This window comes from Carcharodon carcharias, chromosome X (assembly GCF_017639515.1).
Source record: "Carcharodon carcharias isolate sCarCar2 chromosome X, sCarCar2.pri, whole genome shotgun sequence".
Taxonomy (NCBI): domain Eukaryota; kingdom Metazoa; phylum Chordata; class Chondrichthyes; order Lamniformes; family Lamnidae; genus Carcharodon; species Carcharodon carcharias.
The window spans coordinates 24,014,290-24,037,368 of record NC_054507.1 but is presented as its reverse complement, the minus strand read 5'-3'; the positions used below and the strand labels follow the sequence as shown (position 1 = coordinate 24,037,368).

Below are 23,079 nucleotides of genomic sequence, written 5' to 3'. Positions count from 1 at the left end.
GCAGATTTGATCGAGGTATTCAAAAAGGAATTGGATTGCTATCTGAAAAGAGATAATGCGCAAGGTTATGGGGATAAGGCAGGGTAGTGGGACTATTGGAATGCTCTTCCAGAGAGCCAGTGCAGACTCAATGGGCCGAATGGCCTCCTTCAGCACTGTAATGATACTGTGAAATACACCCATGTCTAATTTAGGATCCTTTAATTAAATCTAACAATTGAAACTATTCATTGAAAGATGCTCAACTATCAAAACTGTTTCATTATAAATCTATACTTTGCATATATCATACCCCATCTCTGTTTACCACAGAAATATACATTACACGTACATACACATGTTACCTTATAAATACCATCCGCCTCGCCACTGTTCAGGACTCTGCTCAGAGTTATGATCTCTGTCTTACCTGCTCCATAGCCGCATGTGCAACTCGAAGGGAGCATTCAAAATCAAATCTCCAGTCGGGTGTGGGCAGTAACATAGTTTGACCCAAAGTGACTACTTAAATAACTGGGTTCCTTCACTCTTTTAAAGCAGGAATCCAACTGGTTCTTTGATGCCCTTTATGGAAAGAAACCTGCCATCCTTAACCATTCTGGACCAAATGTGACTCCAGACCCACAGCAATGCGGTTGGCTCTTAACTGCCCTCAGAAATGGTCTAATAAGCCACTCGATTGTATCAAAACATCTGCTATAACTGGAATAGTTCTCAAGGCAGGAAGGGATGGGCAATAAATATATCCAGAGAATGAAAAAAAATTACTTTCTTTGCAAACAACAACGAACTGGGGGCCAGCAACCCAATATTTTCTGAAGGAAAATCTCCAATTTACAGCTCACTCAGTCAGTTATATATTGCTTAATGTCAACTTTTGGATCCATCTTCTAACTTTGCATAAGCTGTCTCATGACTGGTTCTAAATGGTTGTATTTAAAGCATGTGAATAGCCTATTTTTGAAGCTAAATGAAACATAACAATCCTAGAAGACCTCCAGTCTCTCCTTTACACAGTCACAGCAATATAATTACATGATTGAATAGCATTGATCCTCATTTCCATTCTTTAAAGATTTATTTTTATTACTGAAACCATGCTTATGCATAATGTTTTTTAAAAGTTTGCATTTAAGTAACAGATTTCACAATCTCCAGAATGTGCTATACAACCAATCAAGTACTTTTGAAGTGCAGTCACTGTTGTAATGTAGGAAAAGTAGCATGTAGCAAGTTCCCACAAACAGCAATCTGATAACTTGTTTCAGTGATTTTTGTTGAGGGTTAAGTATTGGCCAGGACTTTAGGAACAACTCCCCTGCTCTTCGAATAGTGCCATGGAATCTTTTACATCCACCCAAGAGGGACGATGAGGCCTTGGATTAACGTCCCATCTGAAAGATGGGACCTCCAACAGTGCAGCACCCCCCAGCACTGCACTGGGTTGTCTGCAGTGGGACTTGAACCCACAACTTTCTGACTCAGAGGTGAGAGTGGTACCAACTGACTCATGACTGGCACCTAAATTAGGTCCCTGGCATTCTTATAAGGTGTCCAGCCCTCCATGTGGCACCACGTCAAATGGCATAAATGAGGTTGGGAGTTCTGTTTTTTAGGGCATGGAGGACTAACAGTGTTGGGCAGTGTTAGATGTGTTGGGTTCCTCCTCCAATCTATGCTTTTGCACAGCAAACCCTTGGTCTATTGCTGCACTGATGGATGTGATGGGACTGGGATTATCTGGGCTATGGAACCTTGATATGTACAACCCTCCCCTGATTGCTCGGAGAAATCTATGGGGCTTCATCCACTGGTAACTCCTCTTTTTTTTAAAAGCTGGCTGTTTCCTCCTTTGCCAAGAAGGTTGGTTCAGAAGGAAGGGTTGAATTTCACTTGTCTTCCCTCTTCTCAGATATTGCACTGATTTCCATGATAAACAAAGCGTGTAACTATTTGCCTTGCCAATACAGAATGTTCTTTATTTACATGTAAATATAATGGCACAGATACCCTGCATCAGGTAGTGCTGCTATGTCAAGAGACTTCACCTGACAGCAAAGCCCATTGAAATGGACTTGAGTCAGGTTAAGGCCACAAATAGGAATTTCTCCCAGATAATTCAAGACACGAAGAGCTGTAGGGAGCAAAATATGATTGTGATATTCAGCAGACAAGGGAACTATTTGTACAGGAATACACTATCTTGTCAATAAGTCTTCAGATTGGTCTGAACCTTTAACCTAGAATATTGAAATTCCACTCTGTTGTTTTCAGGGGACAAAGAGTGGAATTTTCCGTGCCCGCTGGCCTCAGGCGTGGTCGATGGCGTGAGCGGACAATATGGCGAGAAGGCCAAAAATCGATTTCCCGATGTCGTAAACCAGTTTGCAATCGGTCGCTCTGCCCGTCAATGGCGGGCCGCGTTTCCCACCGCTGGACGTCGGGAACCTCATTGTAATACATCTGCATATCATTATAAGGCCAGCCTACTTCACTCATCCCCCCCACGCTGGATCCTCTGCCCATGTCAGCAGGAAAACATGCCGGTGCAGAACACGTCTTAACAAGTGTGACATGCAGAAGTCGGGACTTACCACCAGGGCCTTGCTCACATTGCAGACATCCAAGGAGCAGAAGCTGCTGGATCCCGACAGCAACAGGACTCTGGAGGAACGTCCATGACATGCTGGGTGAATTCTCATGGACATGGCTTTGTGCGAAGGTGGAAAGTCACTGTTGAGGGTCTGCTCACAGTGGATGATGGTTAAGGGGGTGGAAAGGAAGGCCCAGCTGTGTTTGGGAGAGGAAAATGTACCGGTGGATGGGAAAGGAAGGTCTAGGATCACATGGGAGTGGGAGAGGAAGAGGTGTCCGGGGGTGGGGGGGAGGATGGTGAGGTTGGGGGGGAGGGAACGAAAGTGTCGGGAGGGTGAGGTTGGGAGGGGGGAATGATTGTGTCAGAGTAGGTGAGCTTGGAAGGGGGGAACAAAGGTGTCGGGGGGTTTGAGGTTGGGAGAGGGGGAACGAAGGTGTCAGGAGGGTGAGATTGCAAGTGGGGGAACAAAAAGTGTTGGGAGGCAGTTCAGATCGGGAGGGCCTACGGGGGAGGAGGGAGTAATGGGGGAATATGGCAACTGAGGAGGGAGGTGTAAATGGGTGGAAGGCGCAGGGCAAGGAGTTTTGAGGGAGGAAGTAGCCCAAGGGGAGGAAGAAGTGTGGAGAGGGGCAGGGAGTAAGGGTGGAGGAAGGAGTCAGGAAGGGAGAAGGAGTAAGGCTGGACAAAATCGTAAGGGTGTCTGTAGGAGTCAAGGAGGGGGAAGGAGTAAGGGAGGAGGAAGGAGTCCAGAGAGGGGAAGGAGTAAGGGTGGGGGGGTGGGTGGTAATGGGGGGCGGGGGAGTCCGTGGTGGAGGTGTGGGCGGCAGGAGTCCAGAGAGGGGTGATGTCCAGGTGAACATGCAAGGGACGGCTCTGATGAGTCCATGACTGCCTCCTGGGGAGCGAACTGAGGGTGGGTGTAGTAAGAGGGAATAGTGAGAATGACTGAAGGTAGAGTGAGGCTTTAGGGTGGGAGGGCGAGGGTTCGATGGTATTGGTAGAAAGGACAGCAAGGTTGGTTGGTGGGGATTCGGAGGCAGACATGGACCCTGGAGGTGGGAAGGAGGAGGTCGGGAAGGTCAATGTGGATGGGTTGGGATTTTTGGGAAGGAAGGGAATGTGCACGTTCACCTGGACAGCCCAGAAAGAAAAGGGTTGTGGTTGGGAGGTCACGGAGTGGAGGTGGAAGGTGATGCCTGGGGTGTTGTCAGATGGGGGAAAGAAAATTGATGACTGGGGGAGGCGAAAGAAAAACTGTAGCACTACCATGCTGGTTAAATCAAAAGTGAAATGAGAGTTGTGGTGGGTGAGATCAGGTGCTATGTGCGAGTGTGATCAGTGGGTGGGTGGAGATGCAGGTCAGCTCAGATGGTCAGCTGAAAGCGAACCCCAGCAGGCAGCATTGAAAATGCTCAGGGCATTGAGATGAGTGCAATGCGGGAAGGAAACGTGTGCGTAGGAGTGTGCTTACACAAGGCTCTGAAAGGCCCTGCCACACACACACACACTTCTCCCTCCAGAATCACTGGTGGGCCAGCTGCATGCAGCTGAACTGCTAGTGGGAGGGGATGCAGTGGGAGGACTCGTGAAGCCTGTCAATGAAGCTGAAAGACACCATTACACATTATTCAGTGGAAGTGAATATATTTCCAGATTGTAAAGTGATAAAATGTGTTCACCCAAGTAACCAGCTTGGATCAGAATTTCTTAACGTTTGAACACCTTAGACTTCCAGGTGTTGCCCTGACATCTGCAGCAGGGGTGGAGACAGCCTGTGCAATGGTTGGCCCTGTTGTCTCTGATGCCTTCAGCAGCGCCCTCTGGAGAGCCGAGGCCTTGGGGACTCCAACTTGCCCTGGCTGTCCTCCTGTGGGCCAGCTGTTCCCTCTGGTGACAGAGGACGAGGTTGAGGGGGGTCACAGGCAAAGGGGACTTGGAGGGTGAGGACAGCCTCTGAGATTCCTGAGTAGATGACCCAGGGGTGTCCAGCTGCCACTCTTCCTCCCTTTGGGTACCCAAGGGCCCCGGCCTGGCTCCTTGAGGGTAAGGAGCACCTGGGGGCTTGTCGAGGTGCCCTGTTTTCCTTTCACATCACCACTGCAAGAACCCACCTATTGCTAACATGGTGGAGTGCAGGTCTGCATGCATCTCCATGTTCTGGTCTCCATGGCATCTGCCATCCTCCCTACGGAGACCTCCATATGCACACATGTGGGCACCACTTCACCAGAGAGCAGGCAGATGCACTCCTCCGACTCACTTGCCACTCTTGAGGGTTTCCAACAGCTCTCCATGATATTCCCCTGCCTTCTCTTGACTCTCCAGAATGAGTTGGAAGGCCAAATCCAGAGGCTTGTCATCTGACTCGGACATGACAGATGCCTCTACCCCAGCAGTCCTCCAAGCGCCGGGGAGTTTGGCTGAACCTGCCTTTTTGTTCTGTGGGCACATGTCCGTGTTGTGATCATCAGATTGTGAACCTGAGCCTGTTCTAGATCTAGGTTCCACTGAGGTGTGTGTCTCTGCGCTGTGGAGGGTGTGGGTAAGCGCTGTGATGGGTCTTCCAGGCTGCTTATTTCCAGCTCTTCAATAGAGGAGGTGTCCTCTTGGCTGGAAGTAAGGACGTGGATGGAGCTGAGGGACTGACTGGCTGAGAGTGTCAGTTGCTTGGCAGAGCTCCCTGTGAACCAAATTGGAGATAATTCGTGCATGGCAGCACAGTCAAAAACAGGAGAGACAGCACTCACATTTGCATTGAGAGAGGGATGATGTGGTGCAGGATCCTCACGAGGGTGTTCACCGCCAACCTCACTGTTGCCGCAGGCACAGTCCATGTCCTCACCAGTCAGTGCGATGGTATGCTCCTCAAAGTGAGTGAGGGGCCTAATGTGGGCCACTCCACCCCCAGTCTGGGACCTCTCCCTGCTGTTGTGAGCAGGTTTTTCCTGCATGAAAAGAGATGGAGAGAGTGTGAGCAGGACACCTGGCACTGTGTCAAATGCTTGTGTGGTGAGTGGAGACATGGACAGGATGAGCACGTGAGCTTCAGAGGATATGAGCCTGAGGAAAATGTGAGTGTGTGTGAAAGTGTTGTTAGGGGTGTTGTCCCTTGAGGTGAGAGATCCCTGTGGACGTGTGATGAGTTTGTGAGTATAAGTTGAGAGTGATGAGAAGTGTGACACCCTGGCGGAACAGATGAGACCATTCATCCTGTTGCAGCACTGGGTGGCTGTCCTGTTTCGCAGGGCATTGGCACTGACCACTGCTCCCACTTCCTCCCAAGCTGGATTAGTGATGCTGCTGCCCATCCTGCGGCCAGAGTGGAGGTCATCACGGAGGACAGCACTGTGGGCCTCCACTGCATCCAAAAGGTGCTTGAGGGATGTGTCATTAAACCTGGGGGCTGCAGTTTTCTTGCCTTTTGGGGCCATGCTTTCTTTGCAGCAGTTGTCGGCTGGAAGCACTGAGAGGTGTGCGCACGGCTGCACTTTAAGTATGGTGCCCGGCGTGATGAAGCGGTATGGTGATGGCATGGAGGGTGAATGAGAGCCTGCCCACCATCGAAAGTCATGTTTCCCAGGAATGCAAAATTAATGCGGCGGGTTTGGGACAATCTGGCGTGAGAAGCCCCCATTGCGGCTGGTGGGTAAAATGTCATTCCTCCCTCTACCGCACTTGGTGCAAATCAGGGACGATTCCTCCCAAAGTGGAGCCAAACTTAGTATGGAAAGCTCCTTATCCTTCCCAAAGGACTGCTGGTGTTGCTGGGCAGTTGTGACACTCCTCAGGAGTTCAGGTTTTGGGGAATTTAAGTTAACATTATGCTGTCCTTGTCCGGGATCTAGGGCTCTTTGACAACTACTTGTGAAGGTTAGTTACAAGGACTGGCTAGATAAAGCTTAACTAGAGTACCGCATTGCTTGTGGACTAGGTTGCTATGGGGGATGGGTGTGTTTGAGGGCACTAGCATTGCTGTGAATCAAGGTTGCTTCAACCACCACCCCTTTTAAGCTTCCAAAAAACAACATTCTGTTTCATGCAGGTAATACAGCACCTAGTGATATGCTGGACCATCAAAATTACTTTGGCTGTTTTTATGAAATTATGCATTGCCAACATAGGATGCCTGATCAGCATTTGTGTCTGGTATTTCATCTAATCTACATCACTAACTTTTTTCCATTATTTATGGGCTCTTTTCCTCCAATGCCAGCTGCCTGCGGGTAGCTCTCTGCTGATGATGTACTGCAACCAGCCACTAGAAAGCGCTCTATGAAGAGTATGAACCTCCATGGTGCTCACACCATGCTTTTTTCCTGTGGCTGTGGAAAATGTGCTCTAGCACAGGTTGGAGCCTTTGTTCGAGGTTGGGAGGCTTTAGTGGAAGCACTGAAGGCTGATGGTATCAACTAAAGGAGATTTGCCATTCCACCCCACCCATCCGTTCTGATCCTTTAGTTAGCCACTCTTCAGTACATAATCCCTTAACCAGTGATTCACTTTTAATTAATAATTCAAACTGAATGCTATAAATAAGTGTTGCCCAAAACATTAGCCAAAAAATGAATGTAGCTAATTGGAAATCTAGATTGGGCTAATTATATTGTTGATTAGTAGATAAAATTGAGTAATAAGCACCATTGCTGAGCCTGTAATCTCAGTACATTTATACGCACAGTGTATACATGTGAACTATAACCTTTTTGAACATTTGGTAAAAGTATAAGAAACATAAGAGTGTGTGTGTATTTTGATCACTGAGTGTCTTAGTTCTTTGGTTGCTGAATTGTGGTAGAAGTTTATTGAGAAAGTACACACGGGAAGTATATCTACCTGTAATATGTGAGTGAACATAAGATGTTTACTAATAGTGCATTAGGGCCACAATGGTGTCACCACAGCCACATCACTGGCTGATCAGCGATTTCTACTGGATAGCACTGCAATAAGTGGAACACTGGCCACTTGAACGATCATGTTATGGAAGGATTCTCACTGGTAGCTGAAAGAGGGAGGAGAAACCTGTTTAGGGTGAAAACAGGGCACATTTTACCACATTGGGAAGCTGAGTGAATTCCATAAAACTGAAGAGTCTTAGGGTGATTATTGGGCTGTGCTGGTTAACTGTGATATGCAAGACTTACAAGATCAAATTCATTGGAAATTAAATCTTGATGAGATTTTTCAGAGTTTACTTGAGAAGAAAACTCCTTAAAGAGGAGTTGAATGCAACAAATTTGCAGTCACTCCCTCCCCTTTCGGTTGGTTGGAATTAAGGATGGAGAGTTAGATGAAGGCTCAGCCTCATAGCTTCTGTCCTTAGCCTTGGTATCTGCCCTCCCTTCCACTGTTGCCAGTTAACGCCTAAGTTATGCAAGATGCTGGAATGATGGAACACAAATTACCTCAACAAAGCTCATATTTTTCACCTTAGACCTGCATTTTTATTTATTAAGTCTATATTCAGCACTAGATTCTGAAGTGGCCTTTAAGCACAGTGCATATCACTACTGACTGGAGTAGAGAAGCATGTGACCTGGTTGCTAGGTGCGCCCATTCCCTACATCACAAAGTGAATAACATCTGTTTGGAGCAGATGTCCAAAGACACATCGCGTGAAGAGAGGAAACAGATTGGTTTATTATTGTGTGTCAGCCAAAAATAAAACACGAGCACTGCCAATGATGAAGGAAAATGGATCTTTCAGAAAATTCTTAGAGTTGATCTACTTGTGTTTCATACAGTGAGTTATGTTGCTACTAATGAATCATAAAGACTCTTAAATCAGCAACTATTACACTTCCAATGGAGAAAACAAGTTTACTTCACTTTAATTGTAAGTGTGATGTTGGAACCTGTTCCTAGACAGTTCTCTGTTTGAATGCCTTGAAGTTATCTAATTATGGGGGGAGGAGACAAAAGTGACAGTCATGTTGTCTGTATTCAAGATGTAGGGACAGAATGTTCCATCTGGGGACTAGCAGTAAACAGGACAAATTGCCAAGCTAATAACCCTGGAGGTGTAAATTGTTTTTCAGTGAAAGAACTGACCCCAGCACAGATGACCACTGGTGGAATAAGTTGAACTGTTCCTTGGACAAACTAAATTTATTGCTCTTTCCTACCTCCCATCCACCTCCATTTTCCTTTAAAAGGTATTGATATACATGCAGCATTGTCTCAATTTACCAAATGAGAGTCGTGTTCCAGTTTCTTCATGATTGAATTGAAATTTGCATTTATTTTTCTTGCCAAGAGAATGAAAGTTCGGTCCAAGTGGGTGTCTGCAGTTCAAATTAAAGGAAAAAAACACTAAGCAATTTAAAAGCTGTTTTTTGTTCTACATGGAGAATTCTTCCAAAGAGAACCAAGATCGGGCTCGATCTTAAATCCTCATTATTTCTTTCGGTAATAAAACATTTCGAGGGTTTGGCTAAAGGGAGACCAAAATACTGGTCCAGCTGCCTTGGTGCATTCCTAAATTGCCATTGGGCAAACCAAAACCATGTTGTTTTGTGCATTGATTGGGCCACAGGACAATTACAAACATTTGAGTTGTATTCTCTGCACTGATTGGGTGACAGAGGCAGACACCTTAAAATGCCTCTTAAAATGCTTAACTGGAGCAACTGGGAGGAAACATCAGGTAGGGCTCCCACTTGTGATTGCTTTCCAGTGATGCTGGCTGGAAAGTGCATGTGTGAAAATTGGGAGAGGACCAAAGTATCGTGCTGCTTCCTTGCAATAGTTTGCTAACAATTGCTGGTAATTCTGGTTCTGCCTTTACCACAATCACAATTCCCTCCGTGGATCACTATCTTGGCATGGTGGATAGGCTTGTGCACTTCAATCTCTTGAGCAATGCTGTCGGGAGCTCCTTGCTCCTGGTAGGGCCTCTCATGGTGGCAAGATTGGGGGAAGGTGCCAGACAAAATGCAGTCCAAAAAGTCCTCAAAGGTAGAACAAGTGAAGGAAGACTCTGCATCTCACCTGCTGTGAAAGCAGAAGAAGACTGCAGCGGCAAGGTGATCCTGGCAATCGTGGTTCAACAGTCACCAAAATCTAGCCATGAATCCATCTCAAGATCATTTGGCAATGACTGTGCCCCAAAATCCCCACATTAACAAAGTCACATGCAAGATTCTATCAGGTTCCGTTTGCCAAGTCCTGTGGCGATGGGGAATTGATGACAAGGACAGGGCTGTGAACTTGAGAGTCTCGAGTCAAGATTCTGCACAAAGGTGACAATTTAATTTTTATTATTTCACAGGATGTGGCTGGGCCCAGCGTTTATTGCCCATTCGTAGTTGCTCTTGAGAAGGTGGTGGTGAGCTGCCTTCTTGAACCGCTGCAGTCCATGTGGTGTAGGTACACCCACAGTGTTAGGAAGGGAGCTCCAAGCTCAAGCTTGGATATTGTCCAGGTCCACATCCCCTTTTCTGACCTTACAATCAAAGGAAGGTCACTGATAAAGCAGCTGAAGATGTTTGGGCCAAGGACACTACCCTGAGGAACTCCTGCAGTGATGTCCTGGAGCTGAGATGACTGACCTCCAACAACCACAACCATCTTCCTTTGTGCTAGGTATGACTCCAACCAGCGGAGAGTTTTCCCCTGATTCCCATTGCCTCCAGTTTTTTTAGGGCTCCTTGATGCCACACTCAGTCAAATACGGCTTTGATGTCAAGGGCAATCATTCTCTCCCCACCTCGGGAGTTCAGCTCTTTTGTCCATGTTTGAACCAAGACTGCAATGAGGTCAGGAGCTGAGTGGCCCTGGCAGAACCCAAACTGGGCGTCAGTGAGCAGGTTATTGCGAAGCACGTGCCTCTTGATCGCATTGTTGATGACCCCTTCCATTACTTTGCTGATGATCGAGAGTAGACTGATGGGGTGGTGATTTGTCCTGCTTTTTGTGTACAGGACATACCTGGGCAATTTTCCACATAGCTGGCTAGATACCAGTGCTGTAGCTGTACTAGAACGGCTTGGCTAGGGGTGCGCAAATTCTGGAGCGCAAGTCTTCAGTACTATTGCCAGAATATTGTCAGGGCCCATAGCCTTTGCACTATTAAGTGCCTTCAGCCATTTCTTGATATCATGTGGAGTGAATCAAAGTGGTGGAAGGCTGGCATCCATGATGCTGGGGACCTCCAGAGGAGGCCAAGATGGATCATCCACTTGGCACTTCTGGCTGAAGATTGTAGCAAATGCTTCAGCCTTATCTTGTGCACTGATGTGCTGGGCTTCCCCATCATTGAGGATGGGGATATTTGTGGACCCTCCTCCAGTGAGTTGTTTAATTGTCCACCACCATTCACGACTGGATGTGGCAGGATTGCAGAGCTTAGAACATGCGTGAAGGTGGTTGGACACCTGTGTTGGGACAGAGGTGTCTTTGGGCAGCAGCATTTGTGACTGAGCAGTCCTCTTCAATATACCTCTGATTACCCCAAATGGGGAAGGGGCTAGAAAAGTGCCCAAAAAATAGGCTGTCCCACTTTCTCCTGCCTGGGGAACTACACCCTGCGGGGGAACACCATCTTTGTGGCCAAAGAAAACTTTAAATTCTACAACTTGGAATGTTAGAACACCTACAGATAATCTCAAGAGTTACCATCGGTAGGAAGAACTGCAATTGTATTCTGTCACCTATCAAGACCCCAAATTGACATTGTCACCCACAGTGAGATCCCGTCTCCCTGGGGAGGTGCAGTCGAAGGAACACACTGATACACCAAGGAAAAGCTGACAGCGTCTCTTGTATCCACAGAGTTGGTTTTGCCCTTCGGAATAGGATCTTGGATGCACTGCTAGAATTCTCCAGTTGTATAAATGAAAGACACTCATGACACTTCACCTACAGTTCAGCTGTAACCAATATGCCACTGTTGTCCGTGCTTATGTCCCGATCCTTGACTCTGATGAAGATGCTAAGAAAACTTTTTCCTTTGACTTTGATGAAGTATTCACTGCCATCCCAAAAGAAGAAATAAATCCTCCTGGGAAATTTTAATGCCAGGGTTAGCCGTGACTCCGATGTCTGGAGTCCATTAGGAAGAAATGGGATGGGAAAAGTCAATGCAAATGCTGTCCTCCTACTGACAACGTGTGCTCTGAACGGCTTCATTTTAACAAACCCCCTCGTCTGCCAGAAGGACAAATACAAAACCACATGGAGGCATCCTAGATCAAATCATTGCCATCTCCTGGATAATGTCATTGTTCAGGTCAAAGATCTAAGTGGCGTTTATATCACTTGATCCATATGGGGGCCTGATACCTGCTGGACAGATACCTGCTGGACAAATGATAAACTTGTTTGATCAGTGATGAACATCCACTTAGCACCAAGACATTGCAAGGCCCAAAGATCCAAGAGGAAGATCAGTGTCTCAGCAGCCTGATCAAAGAGAGGAATTCCAAATGCAGCTTGCAACCAATCTGGAAAATCTTCACATATCCAACTCAATTCCAGAACAGTGAGGTCAAATAAAGTCAGCTGTACTTGACTTCTGTATCTAGATTTGGATTTGAGCATCGTTGTCTCCAAGACTGGTTCAACGAAAAATATGCTGAAATATATAAGACCATAAGACGTAGGAGCAGAAGTAGGCCATTTGGCCCTTGGACTCTGCTCCACCATTCAATGAGATCATGGCTGATCTGATAATCCTCAACTCCACTTTCCTGCCTTTTCCCCATAACCCTTGATTCCCTTACTGTTTAAAAATCTGCCTATCTCGGCCTTGAATATACTTAACGACCCAGCCTCTACAGCCCTCTGTGGTAAAGAATTCCACAGATTCACTCCCCTCTGAGAGAAGACATTCCTCCTCATCTGTCTTAAATGGATGACCCCTTACTCTGAGATTATGTCCTCTGGTCCTAGCCTCTCCCACAAGGGGAAACAACCTCTCTGCATCTGTTCTAACAAGCCCCCGAAGAATCTCATATGTTTCAATAAGGTCACCCCTCATTCTTCTGAACTCCAATGAGTACAGGCCCAACCTACTCAACTCCTCCTCATAAGAAAATCCCTCCATACCCGGCATCAACCTAGTGAACATTCTCTGGACTGCCTCCAATGCCAGTATATCTTTCCTTAGATAACAGGACCAAAACTGTTCATAGTATTCGAGGTGTTGTCTAACTAGTGCCTTGTATAGTTTTAGCAAGACATCCCTATTTTTATACTCCATTCCCTTTGAAATAAAGGCCAACGTTCCATTTGCCTTACCTATTACCTGCTGAACTTGTATGTTAGCTTTTTGGGATTCATACATGAGGACCCTCAAATCCCTCTGTGCTGCAGCTTTCTGCAGTCTTTCTCCATTTAAGTAATATTCAGCTCCTCTATTCTTCCTGCCAAAGTGCATAACCTCACATTTTCCCACATTATATTCCATCTGCCAAGGTTTTACCCACTCACTTAACCTGTCTATATCCCTCTGAAAACTCTCTGTGTCATCCTTACCACTTGCCTTCCCAACTGTTTTTGTGTCATCCACAAACTTGCTGATAGTACAGTCACTTCCCTCATCTCAGTCATTAATATACTTTGTAAATAATTGTGGCCCCAGCATTGATCCCTGTGGCACTCCACTAGTTACAGGTTGCCATCCTGAAAATGGCCCCTTATCCCAACCCTGTTTTCTATTAGTTAGCCAATCCTCTATCCATACTAATATACTACCCCCAACACCATGGGCTCTTATCTTAAGTAGCCATATGTGCGGTACCTTAACGAATGCCTTCTGGCAATCCAAATATATTATATCTTCTGGTTCCCCTTTATCTATCCTGCTTGTTACCTATTCAAAGGATTCTAATAAATTTGTCAGGCATGATTTCCCCTTCATGAAGCCATTGCTGACTCTGCTTGATTATGTTATGCATTTCTAAATGTTCTGCTATTATATCCTTTATAATAGACTCTAACATTTTCCCAATGACAGAGGTTAAGCTAACTGGTCTATAGTTACCTGTTTTTTTTGGTCTCCCTCCCTTTCTGAATATGGGTGTTACATTGGCAGTTTTCCAATCTTCAGGGACTTCTCCAGAACCTAAGGATTCTTGGAAGATTACTACCGGTGCATCCACTGTTTGTGTAGCTACTTCCTTTAATATCCTAGGATGCAACCCATCAGGTCCATGGTACTTATCAGCCTTCAGCCCCATTAGTTTCCCTAGTACTTTTTCTCTAGTGATAGTTATTGTATTTATTTCCTCCCCCACTTTTGCCACTTGATTATTTAGTATTTTTGGAATGCTGTTAGTGTCTTCTACTGTGAAGACTGATGCGAAGTATTTATTCATCTCCTCTGCCATTTCCTGGTTCCCCATTATTATTTTCCCAGCCTCGTTCTCTAACGGGTCTATGTTCCCTTTGGCCTCTCTCTTCCTTTTTATATATTTAACGAAGCTCTTATAATCCGTTTTTATATTACTTGCTAGTTTACCCTCAAAGTTTATTTTCTCCCTCATTTTTTTGGTCATCTTTTGTTTTTAAAACTTTCCCAATCATCTGGCTCACCACTAATCTTTGCCACATTGAATGTTTTTTCTTTCAATTTGATATTATCCTTAACTTCCTTGGTTAACCATGGCTGGTTGATCCCCTTCCTAGAATCCTCCTTCCTCACTGGGATATATCTTTGTTGTGAGTCATGAACTATTTTCTTAAATATCTACCATTGTTCATCAACCATCTTTTCTGCTAAACTCCTTTCCCAGTCCACTCCAGCCAACTCTTCCCCTCATTCCTTTGTAATTACCCTTATTTAAGTTTAGTACAGTTGTTTCTGACCCAAGTTTCTCACTCTCAAACTGAATGCTAAATTCTACCATGTTATGGTCACTGTTTCCTAGGGGATCTTTTACTCTGAGATCATTTATTAAACCTGCCTTATTAAATGTTACCAGACCCAAAATAGCCTGATCCTTGGTTGGATCCACAACATATTATTCTAGGAAATTGTCCTGAATACACTCTATGAATTATTTCTCATGGCTACTCTGCTAATTTGATTTTCCCAATCTACATGAAGATTAAAGTCACCCATGATTGATGTACTGCCTTTTTTACATGCCCACATTATCTCCTGATTTATTCTCTGTCCTACAGTATAGCTACTATTAAGGGGCCTATAGACTACTTCTGCCAGTGTCTTCTTCCCCTTGTTATTTCTTGCCTCCACCCATATGGATTCTACATCTTCCAATCCAAGATCATTTCTTGCTATCGTACTTATTCCATCCCATACTAACAAAGCTACCCCACCACCCTTTCCTTCCTGTCCTTTTGAAAAGTCACATACCCCTGAATATTTAGCTCCCAGCTTTGATCTCCTTGTAAACATGTCTCTGTAATGGCCATAAGATCATATCCATTAACCTCTATTTGTGCTGTTAATTCATTTATGTTGTTCCGAATGCTACGTACATTCAAGTAAAGAGCCATTAATTTTGCCTTTTGACCATTTCTTTTCCCCCTTTGACCCTATTTGCTGCTTTTATTAATGTTTGTACACCCTGTCCTTCCTGTCACTCTCTAGGTATCATTACCTAAATAGCTGCCCTGCAATGTAGCCATATCCTTTTGCTCTGTAAGTCTACATATCCCCTCTCCAGAACCCTCCCTCTAACTCTATGTGACCTCCTAGAAGAAAAACGAGCAGTCTTCATTGTCTGGCAAAACAACCCAAGGTTGCAAGTTGAGAAGGCAGTATTCCAACAACTCAAGGCTGACGCCCAAAGATAAATACAGAAGATAAAGGACACTGAGCAGTAAGAGGAAGCCCCAGAAATCCAACAATATGCTGACAATCATGACATGCAAAGCTCTTTTGAAGCCACCAGGATCAACTATAGACCAAGGTCAAATGGACAAAATCCCCTTTGCTCACAGGATGGTATTTCACCTCCGAAGTTTGACGGTGCCATTCATCAATGCTGGAAAGAACATTTTGAACAGCTCCTCAACTGTGAATCCACAGTGGCAGCTGATACTCTCCAAGCTATTACCCAGTACCCTGTGGTAGAATCCATGGGCAAACCACCATTAATGGGAGAGCTGCAAAAAGCAATCAAAGGATGAAAAACAACAAAGTCTGTGGTGCCAGTGGTATTCCAGCTGAGGTCTTCAAAGCTGGCGGGCTTTTGCTCACAGCAAGACTCCATGTACTCATCCTACGAATTTGGAAGGAATTTGACAATTGTAACCATCTTCAAGAAGGGAGGTAAATCATGCAGTGGCAACTGAAGGTATTTCCCTCTTGTCCATAGCAGGGAAAATTCTGACACGCATTCTCCTGAATTACCTACTTCCCGTGGCTGAGGAAATCCTCCCAGAGACACAGTGTGGCTTTATTCCTTCTGGAGGAACCTCTGACATGGTTTTTGTTGCTAGACAAATCCAAGAAAAATGTTGAGAACAATGCCAGGAACCCTTCATTGCATTCATTGACCTGACCAAAGCATTTGACTCAGTAAATTGTGAGACTCTGTGGATTCTGCTCTGAAGATTTGGATGTCCAAAAAACTTCTTCACAATCCTGCAATTGCTTCATGATGATATGACTCCAACTGTCTTTGAGTGGTAGATCTAAAACAGACACCTTCAAATCCTGGACCAGTGTCAAGCAAGGCTGTGTGATAGCCCCCATTATGTTTGCAATCTACCTCACAGTGGCTATTCACTTCATCAAAAGACAATTCCCTCTGGTGTGACCAATAATACTATCTAGATGGGAAACTCTTTAACCTCAGTTGCTTCCGTGCCAAAACTATACTGACCACCAAAGACATACATGATGTATGGTTTACAGATGACTGCAGTGTTGTTGCTCACACTGTAGCTGATTTGCAAGCCACTCTTAATCTCTTCAATTCTGTATACAAAAAACTCAGCCTGTCCTTGATATCAACCCAGACCTGTTCAGTCAAATATTCCAGCTCCCATATATGTTGAAAGAGAGTCTCTGGAATATGTTGAGTGCTTCCCATACCTTTGCAGCCACTTCTCTCAAAAGGTAACCATTGACGTGGAGATCCAATGTTGGATCAGCTGCACCAGCTCAGCCTTCTACAAACTACAGCAGCGAGTGTTTGATAACAAAGATCTCCGCAAGTCACAAAGGTCCTGATGTACAGAGCAGTTATCGTCACCACACTCCTGTACTGCAGCGAGACCAGGACTGTGTATCAGCAACATGTAAGAGCACTAGAGAAATTCCACCAGCAATGCCTCTACTGCATCCTCTGGATTCAATGGGAGGATGGTCGAACAAACACTAGTGTCCTTCTTGAATCCAGCTCCACAAGCAGGCAAAACTCCTGCAAAATCAACTTCATTGCTGTCAGGATGACCACAAAGTGTCTCCTCTGCCAGGTCCTGTTTTCTCAACTCTCAAATGGCCAGCGTTCCAGGGAAGGACAAAGAAAACACTACAAAGACACTCTGAAGCTCTCCTTGAAGTGTGACAGCATTGACATTAATGACTGGGAGGCGCTTACTACCAGTTGTTCAAAATGGCAATAATTTGTCTATCAAGTTGCATCATACTTTGAGTCACAACGTCTTAATGATGACAGCGGCAGCAGAGAAGGAAATAAAAGGGAGCATATCCTACACCCCAGATCCCACTGCCTCGTGGGACGTTCTGCCCCATGTGCTCAAAGATCTGTGGTCAACAATCAGCCTTTTGAGTCACAGGAAGACCCATGGCAGAAAGTTGTGACCCTGAATAGACATCATCCTCAAATCAAGGGACAGCTGACGATGATGTTGGTAATTGTGGTAGCCATTTTGTGGCACATGATCCCACAAAACAGCAATGAGATGAGTGTTTGTCTGTATTTTGTGGTGTTTGATTGAATGAGGAATGATGACCAGGACAGTGAGAACTCTCATTCAAATATTGTAATAGGATCTTGTAATTTCGCCAGAATAAGCAGATTTGGTTTAACATCTTGTTAAAAGATGCCACCTCTGAGCACAGAATTGTCAACCTGGATTACTTAAGCGCTTGCCCTGGATCGGGGCTTGAACCCAAAACCTCTGACTTGGGTGGGTGCACTGCTTACTGAGCCAAGCTGATCTTTTGAGATGGTGGGCAGCTGCTGTTTTATTTAGGGGTGGGAGCGAGAATGAGATGAATAAAAGGGAAAGAAAAAATGATATTGCCCTAGGTGACTTGGAAGTACTGAGTGATCAATTAAAGCCAACATTCCAGTGTTGTATGACGAGTCAGAAAAGCTCATTTACTGGTAGATTCTTTTAAAACACCGCCTGATTTGTTTTGGTGAGGACAAAGGATTAACAAATGATTTGTAAAGTTCACATTTCACGCTCCTGGCAGCTGTCTGTGGGAAACCATGGGGGTGGGGGGGGGGGGTGTTGTTTGTATAGATAAGAACATTGAAGCTAGACAGTGTTACTTGCAAATTACCCAAAAGGCCCAGAAGACACCTAAGATACGATGAAATGAAAAGAATATTTTTTATTATTATTCAGCACATCAGTGAGTTATTACTGACACTCTAGTGTAGTACTGAGGGAATATTTCACCGTCTGAGGTGGCATCTTCTGGTCTAAACATTAAACTAAGGCCCTCTCTTCCCTCTCATGTGCATTTAAAATATCTCTTGGCACTATTCAAAGTGCAGTTGGGGAGTTATCCCCAATATCCTGGTCAAAGTTTACCCCTAAATCAACATCATTAAAACAGATTATTTGGTTATCTAACTAATTGCCATTTGTGGGATCGTACTGTGTGCAAATTGTCTGCTGCGTTTCTGACTTTAAAATGGTGACTATATTTCAAAAAGTACTTCATTGACTGTAAAGTGCTTTGGGATATCCTGAGGTTGAGAAAGGCGCTATATAGATGTGAGTTCTTTCCTTTGCTTTGGGGGGTTATTGTAATGTAGACGAGCTGTGAAGGTGGTAATTGAAATACAGTTAGCTTTTCTTCATTTCATACAGCAGCGATGTAGGTTGGTTGAGGTGGTCAGTGATGTGTGCCTTTTCAAAAATAATAATGGTATTTGAAGTTTCCAGTCATGTACTTGTTCTCTTCAACAGGGTGAGAAATGGAGATGGCTGTCAGTGGGAGCATAAAGCGAAAATTTGAAGAGGTAGATGGTTCGTCATTGTGTTCTTCACCCAAGGAATCGGATGATGACATTTCCAGCAGCGATAGTGCAGACAGCTGTGACAGCCTCAACCCCCCCACCTCCAGGGAACTGAGCCGTAAGTGCCTAAGACAATTAAAGGGACAGGCTTTCATTTTGGAATCACAACTATATCGTGTAACTGGAGCAAGATGATAAATTATTACGTCATCTTGGAAGAAAAAGAAAATCTTGGCTCCCTTACCGATTGATTTGTGCCCGGTTTTCTTTTGTGTGGGTCTGAGTGTCTTGGGATGAGGGGTTTTGATTCAGCAGTGTAAACATCGAGAATTAACTGATGGACACTGATCTCCTAAATTCCAATCTAATCGAGTGCTAGTATAAAAGCAGCTCCCGTGAAGTACGAGATTTGTGCTGATAACTGTGTAATGTTGGCAACTCCACAGTGAAACTCGGTTTGAATTATTAATCTGTGGTTCTTCTCTGCCCACCTGCTCCCAACAACTTCAGCTCTAGGTAGCAAAGTACTAAATCCCACTTATCCAGCAAAAATGTGCATTCTGATTTCCTACAGTGTAACTTGTCCCAGACAGCCTTCCCACACCATGCTTGCTATTGTGTTTAGTCAACCTACCACTGATGGAAATGCTTCAATTTGGCCATCCACTAATGGTTTAATCAGTATGTGCACCACCTCATGCACAGCTGAGCCTGGAAGGCCCAATGTTTGTTTGCCATTTGGTTGTTAACCAAAGCAGGGATTGCGGGGAGACTCCTCCAATTGGTCTTTGCATCTCTTGGAGCAGAGCGGGAAAAGTACCCCGACACGCCTACTCCTGAACATTATCTTCTGAAAAGCGCACATGTGTGGATGTAAGGTGCAGAGAATATTAGGTCATCTGTGATGCCCTCCATTGTTAAATGGCCTGCCTGCAGTCCAACGTGGTTATGCATGAAAAATGGCCACATTGATGAATAACCGGTGACAGGCATCTGTAGGACTACCACAAGATTCAAGACCTTCAGGAGGCAAGTGGGAAATGCATGTTCAGCATTAAATCTTCACTTGTTTTTAAAAGAGGAATATTTTGGGTATTTGTGTGAATAGACTTCAGACCCCAGTCAGGTGACTGGATTATAGCTGCAGTTTGACCGATTTTAAAATAAGCAAAAACAAAATCCAAGAAGCCCATATTCAATAGAGCAGAAAACCTTCTTGACTGTCTGCAACCTTGTCCCTATTTTTGCTGAAATTTTGTCCTTTTAAGAAAAAGCCTTCAAATATAGGAAAATAGCAACACTTTACACAATACTGAAAATATTTCAATTCACAATAGAGACATCTGCTTGACAAATAAAATGACAAGTAAGACAGCTGAAGGTCTGCCTAGAAGCAAAACGCATCTTTTGGTGATTCATTGGTTCTTTGTAGTGCAGCAGGAGGTTAGGAGGCAGCTATCACTGTAAGCCTTTCCACAGCTATCAACTGATTCTAACCAAAGTTCAGAGTCACTTTCTCTTCTCCTCCTTATGGCTCCCTGTGAAAACCTATGTGCAAGAAACCTATTTGTGGCTGTCCCTGGCTCCAAAGCTGCTAAGCTCCCCAGGTTGTTTTAACTAATCTCTATGTTAAAGAATTAACAGAAGCCAACTAACAAGCCCTCCCTGTCCTACTATTATCTTCTGTAGTTTTTCTTGTCTGAAGTGTTGTCAAAACCTGGTCCTTTTAAGCCTTCATAAGCCAAAAGGGGGCAAGAAAACCAATTGAAGTGAATTAATGTTCAGTATTTCCCAGTTGATGGGCATTGTGCATCTCATCCTTGCTGGGCTGCTCTTTGATCTGCCAAACACCTTAAGAGACAGAAAGGTCAGGCTGCAGTCTAGTTCTCTATCCATCCACTGAATATTGCTTTTCATATTGACTTAAATCCACTTCTTCAATGGACGTCCAAACCCTCTACACCTCCATCCCCCACCAGGATGGTCTGAGGGCTCTCTGCTTCTTCCTTGAACAGAGGCTCGAACAATCCCCATCCACAACCACTCTCCTCCGTCTTGTTCTCTCACTGAACAATTTCTCCTTAAACTTGTCTCACCTCCTCCAAATAAAAGGTGTGGCTATGGGTACCCGCATGGGCCCCAGTTATGCCTGTCTCTTTATGGGGTATGTGGAACATTCCATGTTCCGCTCCTACTCCGGCCCCGTCCCACAGCTCTTTCTCCAGTACCTCGATGATTGCTTCGGTGCTGCTTCATGCTCTCGCCTGGACCTGGAAAAATGTATTAATTTTGCTTCCAATTTCCACCCCTCCATCACTTTCACATGGTCCATCTCTGACACTTCCCTTCCTTGACCTCTCTGTCTCTATTTCTGGTGATAGACTGTCCACCAATATCCATAACAAGCCTACCGACTCCCACAGCTACCTCGACTACAGCTCCTCACACCCCGCTTCGTGTAAGGACTCCATCCCATTCTCTCAGTTCCTTCGCCTCCGTTGCATCTGTTCCGATGTTACCACTTTCCAGAACAGCGCTTCTGACATGTCTTCCTTCTCCCCTAACCGAGGTTTCCCACCCATGGTGGTTGACAGGGCCCTCAACCGTGTCCGGCCCATCTCCCGTGCATCAGCCCTCACATCTTCCTCTCCCTCCCAGAAACATGATAGGGTCCCCCTTGTCCTCACTTATCACCCCACCAGCCTCCGCATTCAAAGGATCATCCTCCGCCATTTCCGCCAACTCCAGCACGATGCCACCACCAAACACATCTTGCCTTCACCCCCCCCCCCACCTTGTCAGCATTCCATAGGGACCGTTCCCTCTGGGACACCCTGTTCTACTCCTCCATCACCCCCAGCACCTCAACCCCCTCCCACGGCACCTTCCCGTGCAATCGCAGAAGGTGTAATACCTGCCCCTTTACTTCCCCTCTCCTCACTGTCCAAGGGCCCAAACACTCCTGTCAAGTGAAGCAGCATTTCACTTGCACTTCTCTCAATTTAGTCTACTGCATTCACTGCTCCCAATGCGGCTTCCACTACATTGGAGAGACCAAATGCAGACTGGGTGACCGCTTTGCGGATCACCTTCGGTCTGTCTGCAAGCATGACCCAGCACTCCCTGTCGCTTGCCATTTCAACACTCCACCCTGCTCTCACACCCACATGTTCATCCTTGGCCTGCTGCAATGTTCCAGTGAAGCTCAACGCAAACTGGAGGAACAGCACCTCATCTTCCGACTAGGCACTTTACAGCCTTCTGGACTGAATATTGAGTTCAACAACTTCAGACCATGAACTCTCTCCTCCATCCCCATCCCTTTTTCCAAATATTTATTTTAAAATTTTTATATATATTTTTTTCCCACCTATTTCTGTTATTATTTTTAAAATTTATTTCCATTCATTGTTTTAACCCCACCTATTAGCCTATTTTGATCTTTTCTCCCACACCGTCCCCTCCCCCCACCCCACCCCCAGTAGGGCCATCTGTCACTTGCTCATTCTGCTCTCTACTTTTAATGTCACCATCAGCACCTCCTTTAGCCAGTATCACCACCATCAACACCCCTTTGACCTTTTGTTTATGACACCTTTCACAATCTCACCTTTGCCTCCACCTATCGCTGGCCTTCTATCCAGCTTCACCTGCTCCACCACCACCCCCAACCCCCCGTTAAACAGTATATATTTCACCACATTTCTACTTCTCTTTAGCTCTGAAGAAGAGTCATACAGACTCAAAATGTTAACTTTGTCTTTCTCTCCACAGATGCTGTCAGACCTGCTGAGTTTTTCCAGCTCTTTTTGTTTTTGATCAATGGTTGCACTTGACTATGAATTTCACCCTTTTCCTTAATCTTTTTTAATCATTCTAAATTGATGACCCTTTGTCTCTTACTCCCCAATCAGAGGAGGTAAGTTTTCCCTATTCACTCATTTTAAAAACCTCAATTAAATCTCTTCATATTCTCTGCTCTTGGGGAAATAGTGCCAGTATCTCGAGTCTACACTGGTAGTGTCAAACAAGGTCATAGTAAGTCAGCAGCATGTTTTACGCTATTAGCATAGACCAATTTCACCTAGATAAATGCAAAATACTGCGGATGCTGCAAATCTGAAACAAAAACAAAAAATGCTAGAAAAACTCAGCAGGTCCAGCAGCATCTGTGGAGAGAGAAACACAGTTAACGTTTCGAGTCCGTACTCAACAGCTTGAATTTTCCTCACCTTGATAAATGCATTAAAGGAGATACTTTCAGAACTGGGAAACTTGGATGCAGCACTTTGCTCTTTGGGTTGCTGTAACTAATAATCCTATTGATGGCACTTGGGCCAGTTTTAA

General features: G+C 45.1%; 1 protein-coding gene across 4 annotated transcripts in view; it reads left to right on the top strand.

Moving 5' to 3' along the window:
* Positions 1-23,079, top strand: part of LOC121273186 (cysteine/serine-rich nuclear protein 2-like) — an 87,408-nt gene that overhangs the window by 22,488 nt on the left and 41,841 nt on the right. For 3 of the 4 annotated variants that reach the window (XM_041180179.1, XM_041180177.1, XM_041180176.1), the window contains exon 3: positions 18,683-18,850. In XM_041180179.1, the coding sequence (XP_041036113.1) occupies positions 18,691-18,850 (160 nt within the window). In that variant the 5' untranslated portion in view covers positions 18,683-18,690. Of the gene's footprint in view, positions 1-2,522; positions 2,691-18,682; positions 18,851-23,079 lie in introns of those variants that run through there. The other variant, XM_041180178.1, reaches the window with a different exon arrangement.